We start from the raw sequence: 15,715 nt of genomic DNA, 5'->3' as shown, positions 1-15,715 counted from the left end.
GATAAGTGATAATGTTGTATAACTGATTTTTACAAATTAAATCAATGGATAAACGCCTTGCAATTTTCATGGAAACAGTAAATTTTAGTAATAATCGAGAGTATTGAGTTCTTATTAATCGCACCACAATTCAATACTCGGACGTGATATGTGACAGGGATCCTACTAGCGTCTCTTTGCTTGATCGTCTTTGGAATTCAATTTGATTGCATTTCCTCGGTCCTCCTTGTCTTTTTTCCAATCAACCAGCTTTGATTATACCTGCTTTTCGAATGCTGCCCGAGAGGTAGTAGCGTCCTCGACCAATGTGTAGCGTCTTTACAATACATTGATGATCTACAAACCGGTTAACTCGACACTACCCTTGCGGGCACTACTCGCAAGTGCCCGCAAGGGTCGATCCAACGGCTCGGATTTTTTCGAGTCAATTTTTTTTTTTTCATTGGAGGTGGGCCCGGATCACTCATGTGGAGTGATCCGGGCCGTTCATTGCCCGTGCAGGCACTACCGTGTCTGCACGGGTAGGTTGAAACAAACCCTACAAACCCCCTAAGACTGTATCCATTTCCTTAAAACTTGGTGGATTGCTGGCAAAAGATGCACTTTCTTGTCAGGACGCAGATGCTCCCTTTAATAGAATACCGATTCAAGCTCTCTATGTTCAGTTGATGAATGTGAAAAATACTAGTTAAATGCATCTCTGTTGATTGTCAGTGATAAGAGGGGAAAATATTACATCAAAATCTTTTTGTACACTTGGTGGATTCTCAGATGATGTTTTCACGTGTCATGATGATTAGATGTTACGAGTGTCCGGTAAACGTACCGAATGTCTGCATACAAATGCCGATAATGATGTCATTAACTTTTCAAATGCTAATATTTTACGCTTTTTATGTTTCTTAGCCTGGTATGGAATTTGAGGCTCTGAGTTTGATTCCTCTGAATTAATATATCTTGATTTCCCACATAATGGCATGACAAAAGGCTCAAAAGTCCAAATGCAGGTAAGATTTGTATTTTCGGAAAAAAAGAACTGACAAGGTCGACTTTTTCTTGGCAGGGAAATCATGGCAGAATGGTTGACTTTTGTCTTCTGCACCATTTGCATTGAAGATGGTCAAATCTAGATTGTGAAACTGAGATAAAAAGGTAGAAATTTACTGGGGTTTGTAGATAAAATCCAAATGGAGAAAGATAAGCTTTTGGGTCACGTAATTTAAGCTGCTTGTTATAAATTGTTGGTGAGTTGTTCACCCAACTGTAACTAGCCACTACCTCCAACCCATGTTTCATTTATGATTCTCATCATTTATATATAAATCAAGTTCACCGGTGTAAAAAATAAGATAAAAGTGTAGTATACAACGAAATCATGACAGCCACTTTTCCTTATTTTCTGCATTTTGTGTATGTATACTGAAATTCTTTCCTTCTTTTCTATGTAGTTTCTCAACCAATCTCATTTATTTCCATTCATTGAATGCTCGAATTTAATGCTACCAGCTCCTTTTCTGCAGAAATTAGTTGGAGAGAGAGAGAGGTAAGGAGGAGAGGAAGTGGTTTGCTTTGATGAAAAAACCACTACGAGTTTCTTTATTTTTATTTTTATTTTAATTGCTGGTTTTTTAACAGAGTTGTTTCCTCATTTGGTTGTTTTTCAACTGCATCTGCAATGCATTTATGGTGGTGCCATCTGATTGTGTAAATTATACAAAGTAGGGGATGGAGTAATTCAAGGCACTGACTGGCCTAACGTATTACCTTTCATTGTCTCATCTATAAATTCCTCTTTCTGCTCATCTTTCTTCATCCCATACACAAATATAAACACAACATTTTTACTTCTTCCTCCTCCACAAGTCTTTCTGGTTTTTCTTTGAGCATTGTTTCCTCATAAGTAGGTCGTGTTGTAAGTCTCGGCTTTTCTTGAAAATTCACTGCTTTTTTTTTCATACCAACCGCTCCACCATTAATATAGTTCTCGGTGGAGTCAATTTTATTGTTGAGCGTTTGATAATGTACTTTAGGTGAATGCCTTCTTGTAGTTTGGAGATTCTTTAGCGAAAATTACTGCAAACATGGATTTATCCTTAGCAGTTGTGTTATTTACTGGTGTCACTTGCTACCTGATGTGGTTCACCTATATCTCCAAATTACTCAAGGGTCCTCGTGTGTGGCCCCTATTGGGCAGCCTTCCCGATTTAATAGAGAACGCCGAGCGGATGCACGAGTGGATCGCCGACAATCTCCGAGCATGCGGTGGCACTTATCAGACATGTATATGTGCTATACCTTTTTTAGCTAGGAAACAAGGCCTTGTGACAGTCACCTGTGATCCCAAGAATTTGGAGCACATTTTGAAAACTCGGTTCGATAATTATCCCAAGGGTCCAACTTGGCAAGCAGTTTTTCATGATTTTCTTGGCCATGGCATCTTCAATTCTGATGCTGACACTTGGCTTTTCCAAAGAAAGACTGCTGCTCTTGAATTCACCACAAGGACCCTGCGTCAGGCCATGGCTAGATGGGTCAACCGAGCTATCGACAATCGTTTCTGTCCCATTTTGAAAGAAGCTCATCTTGCAGCCGAACCGGTGGACTTGCAAGACCTGTTGCTTCGGCTCACTTTTGACAACATATGCGGCTTGGCTTTCGGGAAGGACCCTAAAACTCTGGCTCCAGGGCTACCCAATAACATCTTTGCATCAGCTTTTGACCGAGCTACCGAGGCTTCTCTGCAGAGGTTCATCTTCCCAGAAGTCGTATGGAGGTTGAAGAAATGGCTTCGGCTTGGACTGGAAGTCAGCTTGAGCCGAAGCCTGGGCGAATTGGACGAGTATTTGACCGGAGTCATCAATACACGTAAGCTTGAACTAACAAATCAGCAGAAGGATTCTAACCAACATGATGACCTGTTGTCAAGATTTATGAAGAAAAAGGAATCTTACTCGGACAAATTCTTGCAACACGTGGCGCTCAACTTCATCCTCGCCGGACGCGACACATCATCGGTGGCGCTGTGTTGGTTTTTCTGGCTTCTCACGCAGAACCCAAGAGTGGAAAGAAAAATTCTGCTCGAGATATGCTCGGTTATGATCGATACGCGTGGCGAGGACATGAACTCGTGGATTGAGGAACCACTAACATTTGAAGAAGTCGATCGTTTGGTGTACTTGAAGGCTGCATTATCGGAAACTCTTAGGTTGTACCCTTCGGTGCCGGAGGATTCGAAGCATGTTGTGGCCGATGATTTCTTGCCTGATGGCACATTCGTTCCGGCGGGATCATCGATCACGTACTCGATATATTCTGCTGGGAGAATGAAGTCTACTTGGGGCGAGGATTGTTTGGAGTTTAAGCCAGAAAGATGGTTGTCTTCTGATGGAACCAAGTTCGTGATGCATGATTCTTACAAGTTTGTCGCATTCAATGCCGGGCCACGGATATGTCTAGGCAAGGATCTGGCATATTTGCAAATGAAATCGATAGCAGCTGCTGCCCTGCTCCGGCACCGTTTTACGGTGGCTTCGGGTCATAAAGTTGAGCAGAAGATGTCATTGACGTTGTTCATGAAACATGGCCTTAAGGTCAATGTTCATGAAAGGGACTTAGGTCCATTGGTTGCAAGTATTAGGAAATATCGAGAAGGGGAAACTTGTGCCGGTAAATGTGGTGGCTATGGCGGAAATGAGGGTGACGCTGGTCGTGCGGTAGGGGTTGAGGCGGTGGTTTCGATGGCTTGAAGTGGTGTGGTGGTTGTGCAATGTGTAGGGTGGCCTGTTAATTACTGAGGTTTTTAGCATAACTCAGTGTGAGGCTGGCACTCTTGACATTTGGTGCAATAATGGGGCAATGTCACATGGAATGCATTAAGCTACTCGATACACAAGGTGTACATGTTTAAAAGGTACAATCATTCAATGCAGTAAGTTGAGAGGTGGTGGTCTCATTAATGGGTTGAAGAAAGAATGATCTCTGTCATTTTTCATTTTTATGTTTTTTGTGCCTATTTTTTTCTTTACATCACAAAATTCTTAATAGTTTTGGCACTTTTGTTACAAAGTTGGTTTCTTATTATAGTTTCTATTCTTTGTAATTTTTCTAAATTTGTTTGGGTAACAATAATGATATATATCTTTTCAAACAAGTTTGCACAACATAGATACATACCTCAATACTTCATCTTGTATTTCTTGTGTGTATGTTTTACCATTTGGATCCTTGATATTCAAGAAGTCTCCCACGTATAATTTGAAGAAAAGAAGGAGAATTATGTCAATTCGAGTATTCTTTAATGACATGAATCTCCTTGATGGATGCCACAAGAGTCCAGAAATTGTAAGAGTTAAGCCAAGGCTAGTTTTGGAAATTGGCTGATGCTGCCTGTTGTGAAAAGGCTCATGTTTGGCTTTGGTCCAGATTTTTGACCCAAAATTTCTAAATGGACTAGAGGGGTGAGATCCGATATTGGGGGAAGTTGAAAATTAAAATACGTACGAGGTTAAAACTCTCGCAGGAAAGATAAATGAGGGAATGTTTATAAAATATATTACCAAGTGGTTAAATTTACGGATAATTGAAAAATCAAAAGATAATTTGAAAATAAAAATGAAAATCAAAGAGATTTCATGTGAGACGGTTGTACAGTTTTATATTTGTGATATATTTGTGATACGGATTGACTCGGTTTATATTTAAAGTGACAAATAATAATTTTATATATTTTTCATGAGTCGGTCAATAAGAAAATCTGTCTTATAAAATTAATAGACAATCTCATAAAAGTTTTGTGTTACTTCTAAAATCACTTCAACCTTTGGAATGTACCTTTTTTCGGTTTATCTACTCATCTAATTCAATATTCATGTCGGTCTTAATCGATAAACTATATAAGTTACAAACTTTTATCATATAATATTTTTCTCCGTAATCGATTTGGACTAATAGAATACATTATCGATTTTGAAAAATTAATAGGTTAGTTTTTTATATATAGATTTTTTTTATAACTTCATGATATTATTTATATAATAACTCATTAAGTTGCTAAAATATATAACAATTAAATATCACATTGCTTAAAATATGAACATATTATGAATTGATTAATTTCAGAATTCTGAAAACGACTTATCAAATTGCAATAAAATTTACAAATTATTGTCGATGCCTCAAGTATTTGGCTGTGGTATATATGATGAGTAGGTCTCTTGTAAGACAGTCAACCCTTTAAATTGGATGACTCTACCGATATTCACAATAAAAAGTAATACTCTTAGCATAAAAAGTAATAATTTTCATGGATGACCCAGATAAGAAATCTGTTTCACAAAATATGATCCGTAAGAACGTCTCACACAAGATTTTGACATATATAATGAGCCATTGCTAAATCTTGAGATTTTGAATTGATTTATTATCATATATCTAGCTCAATTTAAATGCAGAGTAATTTGATCCAACTAACATTTTAAATTTCATCACTCACACCACATTAAAATTTCCCACCAACCATTTAAATTGGACATCAACTTTTAATAGCCTCATCAAGAAGGAAAAGAAAATGGAAGAATTTAATTCGTGATATAGAAATCTGCATTTAATAAGTTTTTTATTAAAATAAATAAATAACATAAAATTTTAAAATTAAATTAGATGTAAAACGAAAAAGGAAATAAAAATTCATATCAGAAAAACTATCCCAATCAATGTGGTTTTGGGTGGACTTATGCATCGATTAGTTATACCATATTTCTTTTATTTGTGACACAAATACTGTCGGCATTGGACAATATTGTCGGCCTTTTTTGGAACTAATTGAGGTTAATTGACAATTGACATTTTTAAATTAATAATAAAAGTAATGTTTTAGCAATCATGACTTTAAAAAACATCATTAAACAGCATAATTTATTTTGTCTAAAACTAAGCAAATAAAATACTCCTAAGTATTTGTATATAATCCACTGGAATTTTTGCTCTTGGAGTATTGGTAAAACAAGGTTCGAATAGCTTTTGGATTCGAGGTAATGTAAACAAACCAGTAGATATTTCATCATAAAAGACGAGAAGAAAACTAGTAATTTTACAAACATCCAACAAATGACCAAGATCATGCAGCAGTTATTCTTGGACAAAATAATATTTGGTTTTAATACTTCATGCCCATACCTATAAAACTATATTTGTATCCACTTTTCACTCGGAACCCCAAATTATCGATGGACAAACTTCATTTCTTGGAATTCATTGATTCCACTTTCCCATCATTTCCACCAAGCATCATATACTTGTCCTTCCTAGTCAACTGAGTGCACTCAAATCCCAGTGAACCAGCCAAGATTTTCTGCACATGATTAGCCACCTCGATCGATGATTTTCCGCCGGCCTTCACAGTCATCTCCTCCGGAAGCCTCTCGAGAAATGTGATCTCGTACGTCGGTCGGGGATTCATGAAGTAGTAGTAACAATCCCAGAACTTGACACCCCTCACAGTTGTGCCATGGAACATGTTTTGCTTAAGGTTGACTGCCACTGGCACAATTCTGTCGCTCAATTCAGCGAACAAGGCGCTAAATCTCAGTAGATATGGCTCCCTGCAAGTGGTCCCCTCAGGGCAAACAACCAGGTCTCCTTTTTGGAGTAAGGCCTTGATCATAGCAGCATCTGCCTCGCGGTCACGAGTCAAGGCAATAGCTGGGATTGGTGAGAGGAATCTAGAAAGCTTGCTGACACTGTATGTCACACATGAAACTTTACGCCCTAGAGCAATGGCAATGACAATAGGATCTAGTGCAGTGCGATGGTTGCATACATAAAGGTTGCCTGGGGTGCCACGGGAAGGCGCAGGAGGCGGGTTGCCCTTGATAACCAGGTGAATACCAAGCATTTCGTAGGTGTAACGTACTATTCGTTCAGGCAGGGGGAGGTTGAAGTACACACGAATTATGGATAGTATGAATCCAAATGGCAGCCAAATGTAGGTGACGAGGGCGTTGAGCGGTGTCGGGCGCTGGACTAATCGACCATCGTGGAAAATCAGTCGGCTTTTCAGGCGATCAAGTGGCAGTGGCCTAGCTGTTTGACTTGGGTGCACCATGTATCCCTCCTGTCGAGCATGGTTTAAAATTAAATTGTGATGAAGAAATCAGTGAGGCAAAAACTTCAACGTATGTATCCTGGAATTAAATTAAGACTTCATAATACAAAGTTCATACCACACTCCACGTATAATGTGAATACATGGGTCCCACAATAATTTTATATAGGAGAGAGTCTCGTGTGAGACCGTCTCACGGGTCATAATCCGTGTGACGGGTCAACCCTATCCATATTCACAACAAAAAGTAATACTCTTAGCATAAAAAGTAATAATTTTTCATGGGTGACCCAAATAAGAGATCCGTCTCACAAATACGACCAATGAGACTGTCTCACACAAGTTTTTGCCTTTATATAAACTCAAAAGAAATAATATGTTATTAGATAATTAATATCAGATATATTTCAACAATTAGTTTTAAAACAGGCTAAGTCGGTAAGTCGTGGAATAAAGTTTGACACGTGCCCTGTTCAACTAGTTTGGGTCATGACAAATGTAATGGTAAATGTTGTGGCCCCTTTTCTCTCGAGTCATTACAGCCTCAACCACCACATTTAGAGCATCGCTCCTCAGTATTATTACTGGCATGTGGTAACATTTAATGCCTGTGAAATACAAAAGGATGCAAACAACACAACTGCAAATATCGGCAATTGCTTTTCTTTTCTTTTTTCCACAATGGCCACATCAAGAAATATAATAAAATTTTGACAAGAGTTTTACGGAGATGTTGATAAAGAAATGAGACCCAAAACTTGGCAAGAAAGAATATCATCATTAGCACGATCCTCTAATTTCCTCGTTAAAATTGGAATTATACGAACAAAATCAACATCACATCGAGGATTCTTGCAATTAAAGTGTACCCACATCACTCTCCCTTAAATCAGAGTTGTATTCACATAATAATTATGAATTGGATTATTAACAAATATTTTATGCCATTTGGGTCAAGATTTGTCCACTCAAAAATGGTTTTATCTTTATCTTCAATTTTATTAACTTGTGTAGTTTGAAAGCTAGGCTATAAAATCACCTTTTGTACTTTGAAGAACAAAGCGATTTTATTTTTTACCTGCTTGAACTCGTACGAGTTATTTTTGTACCCTAAATCGTAAATTTACCCAACAAAAATCGAAATGCGATGGAAAAAAGGGGAATGTTATTCTCTATTTCAACTACTGAAAACAAAATCGTCTGTATGCTATCTTTCGATAGCATTTCAAGTAAAATTCACAAGTTTTTCACCGCATAAATCATAATCAAGCAATTATGAATCAATTTCATCGAGAAGTCATTTCCACGGAAATAGACCAAATTTTTTTAAATTCAAAATAAGGAAGATGAATTACCTTGCAAATGGACATGAAATCGTGATCAGATTCCCGATCTCCGATCCCAATATCTGGTGTTTCCTCGCCGAACTCTTTCAACACCCCCAATTTCTTCCATTTCCCCACCAGCACGCCCGGCTTCTTCACGAACCCCGTGGCCCTCCTCGTTTTCGGATCCACCTCAATCTCCGTCCCGATCACCTTGTCTCCCCCAAGAAAATCCTTCACGAACGGCTCCACCATTATCGTCGGATTAGCCGTTATAATCACCTTCCTCTTACACTTGTCAAAGACCTCGTAACTCTCAGCCCTAACGTCACCAGCATAAAACTTGGGCAGCACCGCGCGAGACACTAGCTCAATGTCACGCACTTTGAGTCCTGAGAAGGAGATATAGATCAGCATCTGTATGGCCATGGCTTCGGAGACGAAGATGTAGGCTATGACGATGAGAGGAAATGAGAGGAGAAGTATTAGCCCCCGGAGGAAGCTCCCGGCTTCAATGGCGACAAGCATGAAGTACGGGAATGAGGAGCGGGAGATGAGGAGAGTTCCGTCGAGGTCCGCCGCGATGGAGTGACGGTTCGAGGAGGAGGTGTTGCATTTCTCTATGGACGGGAAACGGGCGGCGGAGGCGGCGGCGGTTTTCCCCATTATGCGTCTGTGTTAGGACTTAGGAGTGAATGCTGCTATCTGCATGCGATATATATTCTGTATTCATGGGGGTTGGGAGATGGAGTGGGGCCCAGTTCTCCTTCGGTTGGGAAGGTTCAAGACTTCAATGCTTGCTTTGGCAGAGACAATTTTATTTATAATATTTAAAAATTATTTTATTTTCATAAAAAAATATATAAATCCCATTGTGACCTAAAAGTCGACAAAAGCAAATTTTTTTTCTTGTTAACGTAAAATATAAAATGTTAGGGATCTATCGATCATCTCATACTATCTACAGCTGAATGGCCAATCAATAACTTTCACCAAAACCATAAACAATACAATATGATATGTTAGAATAAACGAGGCTCAGACGAATTGATTTTGACCTCTCCAAATCACATCAAAACCCTGGTTACTAATAACCAACTCAACCCTAAGCCCCTAAGTACACATATCACCAAATAGTAGGAAAACTTAACCAATGCTAGAAACGACATTGATAGAGACAACATAATGAACCGAAGGCAGTTTCCAATCTCTCACACACTCTCGTATATCACTTGAGAAATAGAGACGAAGAGGGAAGAGACCACATCCACCAAGCAAATAGCACTGCACGTAGAAGAAGAATGAAGACTACAACGCACACTTTCACGCTACTGCGTGTCCCCAAAACTCATGCTTGGCTGCTGGGAACAATCATTATTTAAAATAAGACATAACCTAGTAGGCCAAGTCTTTAAGGGAATGGGCATTGGGTTATTGGGTTTGGGATAAAGTTAGGCCAAACCAAATATTTCCCCACCTTTCGGCCCAACGTCGGTTCATTGGACAGGAGGGCAAAAACTTGTGAAAGACAGTCTCACGGGTCGTATTTGTGAGACGGATCTCTTATTTGGGTCACCCATGAAAAAATATTACTTTTTATGCTAAGAGTATTATTTTTTATTGTGAATATGGGTAGGGTTGACCCGTCTCACGGATTATGATCCGTGAGACGGTCTCACATGAGACTCACTCGGACAGGAGAGTTACCTACAACCATCATCATTGCCCCACTAGCTTGCAGAAAAACAAAGTTAGTACAAGTACCAATTTATAGCAAACACCAAGTAAGCTACATAAAAGAACAGAAACCGAACGCATCAGTCAGAAGTATCAAACTTCAAAAATTTTAAAAAAGATCTGAATTTTTCAACAGACAAACACTTAGTTCCCATATCAGCAGGAGTAAATTGAGAAGGAATTTTTTCAAGATAGACTATGCTTTTTGCAACCACATAACGAATGCAATGGAATCTAACATCAATATGTATAGTTCTATCATGAAAAACAAGATTCTTACACAGTTGTATACCAGACTGGCTATCAAAAAATACTACAACTTCACCTTCAAGAAAACTAATTTCAAAAATAAGACATTTCAAACAAATAGCTTCTTTTAAAGCTTCGGTGACAGCAGCATACTCAGATTCAGTGGTTAAAAGAGCAACAACGTGTTGTAATTGAGATTTCCAGCTAATACAAGCACCACACAATGTAAACACATAAGAAAGTTCTTGATTTTCTATTGTCCCTATCATTTGCATAGTTAGAATCCACATATCCAACCAATTTAACACCAAAATCAGATTTTAAAAATTTTAAACCATGCTTCACAAAACCATTCAGATATCTCAAAAGCCATTTGACAGCTTGTTAATGGTAAACACAATGATTAGACATATCCCGGTTCAAACAACTCACAGAATATGCATTAAATACATGACAGAACCTATAGCATTTTATTATGTACATTCTTCATGTTTTTAACATCAAAATCAGTTTTAAAATATTATTATTTACTTAGAACAAAATGACCAGGTAAAGGTACATTGACTGGTTTTGCATTCGACATGGAAAATTTACTCAAAACTTTTTAACATAAGTATCATGATTCAAAAAAATGACAGAACGTTTTATATCCCTATAAATGTTCATGACAAGAATACGTTTAGCATCTGCTAGGAATTTTATATCAAATTTACAACTCAAGCAATTTTTGACATGATCAATAGTTTTCACACAAGAACTAATCAATAGCATATCATCCACATAGATAAGCAAGAAAACATGAACTTTAGCATAGTGTTTGAAATATAAGCAATAATCATAATTACTTCTAGTAAAAAATCTACAAAGAACATATATTCATCAAAAAATTTGTTTCATTGCCTAGGAGATTGATTCAATACATACAAATATTTCTTTAGCAAACAAACATGATCGGATAAAGTTAGAAACTGTTGTGAATGGCTTGAAGAGCAAAGAGATTGATTTAAAAACCAATAAAGACGGTAATAATTCTGGTGAGGTAATGTTCGTTAGAGCAAGGTCTCAAAATAGATTTCAAAATCAAAAACCTTCAAACATCCATAATCAGTCTTTCGTTAAAAATAGAGGTAAGAGTAAATCAAGGTCTACGTCGAAGTCCAAGAATATAAAATGCTATAATTGTGATGAAACTGGTCATTACCCAATAATAGAAGGTACGAGATGACCGATGGACACCTAACATAAAACAATGTTTCCATTAGTTTTTTAGTAAAAAAAAATTCTTTCTCAATCAACTGATTCTTCCTATAGCTAAAGTTAACGTGATGCAAAGAAGATACTTTGAACCCAAGTAGATATTGATTTGTCAAAGGTTTTTCAAAGTTTGCCGTTATGTGTCAATTACAAAAAGTTTAGTGTATACATACAAAACTTTGGGATTTTATGAGTTTTGAAAGAGATGATTATTATAATTGAATTTCGAATATAAAATTTTGTTATAAATATGAGATTTTGATGTTAAATAAACTATAAATCAGTGCACGATATCAGTTTGAGAAAGAAGAATAGCAAAGCTACTAATTAAATTAATATATTTACTACTTTTTTAGCGAACACACGCAATTCTATTTTCTTATATGTACTACAATCGACTAGTTCTAGTAGATAAAGTCGGTGGAGCATGTCTCCACGTTGAGTGAGTCTCATGTGAGACCGTCTCACGGGTTATAATATGTGAGACGGGTCAACCCTACCCATATTCACAATAAAAAGTAATACTCTTAGCATAAAAAGTAATACTTTTTCATGGATGATCCAAATAAGTGATCCGTCTCACAAATACGACCCGTGAGACCGTCTCACACAAGTTTTTGTCCTCCACGTTATATTACGGATTACGATTTACGGGTGAGAAAGCTTTAATGTTTGATGACTCACTGATTTAATGCACCGCACAAATAATCAAAATACTTTTCGTTTTCTTTTTTTATTTTAAAAAAATGACATTTGGTGTTTCCCTTATTGCCTACATTTAAGAGTAGAAATCAACATTTTTAAATAAAAATATCATCTCCATTAAAAAAAAAACAACAGAGATTCAAGAATTTATATTTTTAGATAGCATGATGAAAGTCATGAGACGTGTTTGGTTAAAACTCTCAAACTCATACTTGGTGATTTCTCCTCTTTGTTTCGCTACGTTACTTATATATGAGTGAAAAGAAAATAAGAAATCTAATATTTTTTGAGTAGGTTTTTTGTGAGACGGTCTCATGAATCTTTATCGGTGAGACATGTCAACCTTACCGATATTCACAATAAAAAGTGATATTTTTTCATTAATGACCCAAATAAAATATCTGTCTCACAAAATATGATTCGTGAGATCGTTTCACATAAGTTGCGGTACTTTTTTAGTTGCTCGATAATTGGTGTTCATTCTTCTTGGTACACTCAACCCACATATGCGTGAGAAAGGAGGTTAAATGGATTGGCACATTTTCAAAGCCAATATTGGTCATCCTCCCAACACACATGGGTGGTGCGCAGATGAGGTGGAGTTGACTTTTTATTACTTGTGAAGACTTGGCACTAAAATTTTCATTAATTTTTACGAAATTTGATGGTTTATCAAACTTTACGGATAAGACTAACTTAAATAAGACAGTTGGGAGTTAGGGATTTTACACTTTCGGTGTGTTATATTTTATACAAAAATATTATAAGACTAACAAAAAAAAAAAATGATGTTCTTGAGTTAATATACTTGATCGGAGCTCTTAATAATCTCGATAAAAACTTAAGAAAATTGTAATTTTACTTTTTTTTTTTTTTGCATTTTGATTTCAGTGTTTTTAAAATTTAATCATAATCCTGTAACTTTAAATTTTTGACAAATTTAGTGCTTATATGTCCTCCATGATATAATTTAATTTGATGATACCAAAATTTTATATCGGGTTCGGTCTAAAGAGCGGATTTTCAAATCTTCACGGATGAATGGGTGGGGTCGGCTTTTTGGGTTCTGCACAGATAGAAACAGGGGTAGGGGGCGCTGAAGAGTTTTCCAACGTGACCCCTCCGATATTTAAGTCAGTCTGGTGAACAAATTTAGAGTGAAACATAGCAGTGCTAAGTGAGTGTTAATGTGTATAGGAGACTTCAAACACTACGACTCTATCTCAATGACGGCTAGGACTCTAGCCTTATCTTGATTGGATTTACCCGAAGAATCCCGGATTTATCGGGATCTTTATCTATAGATGAGAATATCTTCAAATCCCTTAGTCACGTCGGGACTCTGAATTTCCGACGGTTGGTGGGCTCAGAATTCCTGGTTTTTTTGTGAGCTTGAACTTCTGATAGTGTTATGATTCTTTTTAAGTGTGCACTCGGATCCGTCCAATTATATCAAATTTAGGGACGACATAATTGTACCTCCACATTAAAATTTTCTTCTTCTGTTTTCACTGAAAAATGAAATGTTTTTAAAATCACTTGATGATGTTTTTCTATCGAGAGAAATCACAGCTGTTGATTTTTTGCTCAGCATATATGTGGTAATAAATTTCCTAGTTATTACACATTATTATTGGACATTATTGGCTGTCAACAATTGCTTGTGTAGGGGCATAAAATTCAATTTAATGAATCAAATTCAGTTTTGCAGCAAATGCGTCGGAAACATTATTGATTTAGACGGAGATACATGCATATATAGAGTCAGCTTCAAATTTCAGTACTCATAAATTAAGGATAGAAACTGTCACTCACGCACACGCTTTTTGTATGTTGTATATATACTATGACAAAAAAACTTGTGTGAGACGATTTCAGAGATTGTATTTTATGAGACATATATCTTATTTAGATCATCCATGAAAAAATATTACTTTTTATGTTAATGATATTATTTTTTATTGTGAATATCGGTAGGATTGACCCGTCTCACATATAAAGATTTGTGAGACCGTCTCACAAAAGACCTACTCATACACTATATAAACATCAAAATATAAATGAGATAAGAATTTTTTTAAGAAATGAGAACTAAAATTTAGTGTATAATAAAATGAGAAATGCAAGACGGGTGGGAAAAAAAATAAAAAGAGAGAAGTTGAGAAATGGCAAGTGGTTTGCAAATTTGTGGTGTAAGGAGTGGGTTAGATATAAATTAAAGTCGATGTACTTGAGGTAACACGTAAATATCGATATGTGGAAAAATAAAGGAGGAAAAGAGTTCTGATCTCCGTCCATTGATATTGAATTTGAGACTAAAACTGACAAGATTCACGGACACAACAAATGTGAATCTTCTAAACTTTTATGCAATTTTCTAGACGTTTTATTTTTTAAATAATTGCACAAATTTAAGAGTATGTATGCGGCCGATTTAAATACCCATTGAGTAGGCCAATAAAGTTTAAATCGATCAATCCTTAACAAATTTCAACTTTCAAGCGCAAATTGAGCTTGGTTTGATTTTCCTTCGGTACTGTACTACTGTATTAAGTATTGAGAAGAATATGAGTTTTATTTCTTTCATATTTCTTTATGTTCATATTTGTTAGAATTTCTTCAAATTTAATTTCAAATTTTAATTTACTTCACATTTTATTATTAATTTGTTCAATTAAAATTTAGAAATTAAAAAATCATAAAATATTTTGAACAAAATTTTTTTTATACCCCTATATATTTATGGATAATTTAGTTATTTTATATTATATATAGAAATGATGATTAACTTATAAAATATGAATTTTTTTATTAACACAAATATATTATATTAAATTTTTATAAAATTAACATTTATGATAAAGAAAAGTAGTAGATGTAGGCATAAACTTGTGAGACGGTCTCATGGGTCATATTTTGTAAGACATATATTTTATTTAAGTCATTCATGAAAAAATATACTGTTTATGCTAAGAATATTACTTTTTATTGTGAATATCGGTAAGTTTGACATTTCTTACATATAAAGATTCGTCATATCATCTCACAATAGATCTATTAACATCACAATAGATCTATTAACAGATGTATGGATCAAGAAAAGAAAACGAAACAAGATAAAGTCAAGTGGGGTGAATTTAACTAAATATAGTGTGTAAATATCATTTTATATATATATATATATATATATATATATATATATATATATTATAACTAAAAATTTGGAAACTGTATTTAAATAAATGATTTGTTAATTTAATTAATTATTGTCTCAAGCTGGATCGTTCACTTTTCAAATTCATACAAGATAAAAGAAAACAACATAAAAACAAAAAGACCAACA

At 35.8% G+C, this 15,715-nt stretch overlaps 2 protein-coding genes across 2 annotated transcripts; one reads left to right on the top strand and one right to left on the bottom strand.

Moving 5' to 3' along the window:
- Nucleotides 1–577: 577 nt before the first annotated feature.
- LOC140813911 (cytochrome P450 86A8) lies at nt 578–4,143 on the top strand. Its single transcript, XM_073172723.1, has one exon. The coding sequence runs from the start codon at nt 2,082–2,084 to the stop codon at nt 3,744–3,746; it is 1,665 nt and encodes a 554-aa protein (XP_073028824.1). The 5' UTR covers nt 578–2,081; the 3' UTR covers nt 3,747–4,143.
- A 1,887-nt stretch (nt 4,144–6,030) lies between these two features.
- On the bottom strand, nt 6,031–9,122 carry LOC140813579 (probable glycerol-3-phosphate acyltransferase 8). Its single transcript, XM_073172149.1, has 2 exons — nt 8,458–9,122; nt 6,031–7,111 (listed from the first exon to the last, which is right to left on the bottom strand). The coding sequence occupies exons 1-2, from the start codon at nt 9,091–9,093 to the stop codon at nt 6,236–6,238; spliced, it is 1,512 nt and encodes a 503-aa protein (XP_073028250.1). The 5' UTR covers nt 9,094–9,122; the 3' UTR covers nt 6,031–6,235.
- Nucleotides 9,123–15,715: the final 6,593 nt, after the last annotated feature.

Source organism: Primulina eburnea, chromosome 15 (assembly GCF_022965805.1).
Source record: "Primulina eburnea isolate SZY01 chromosome 15, ASM2296580v1, whole genome shotgun sequence".
NCBI lineage: Eukaryota > Viridiplantae > Streptophyta > Magnoliopsida > Lamiales > Gesneriaceae > Primulina > Primulina eburnea.
This window is presented reverse-complemented; position numbering and strand designations above follow the sequence as displayed.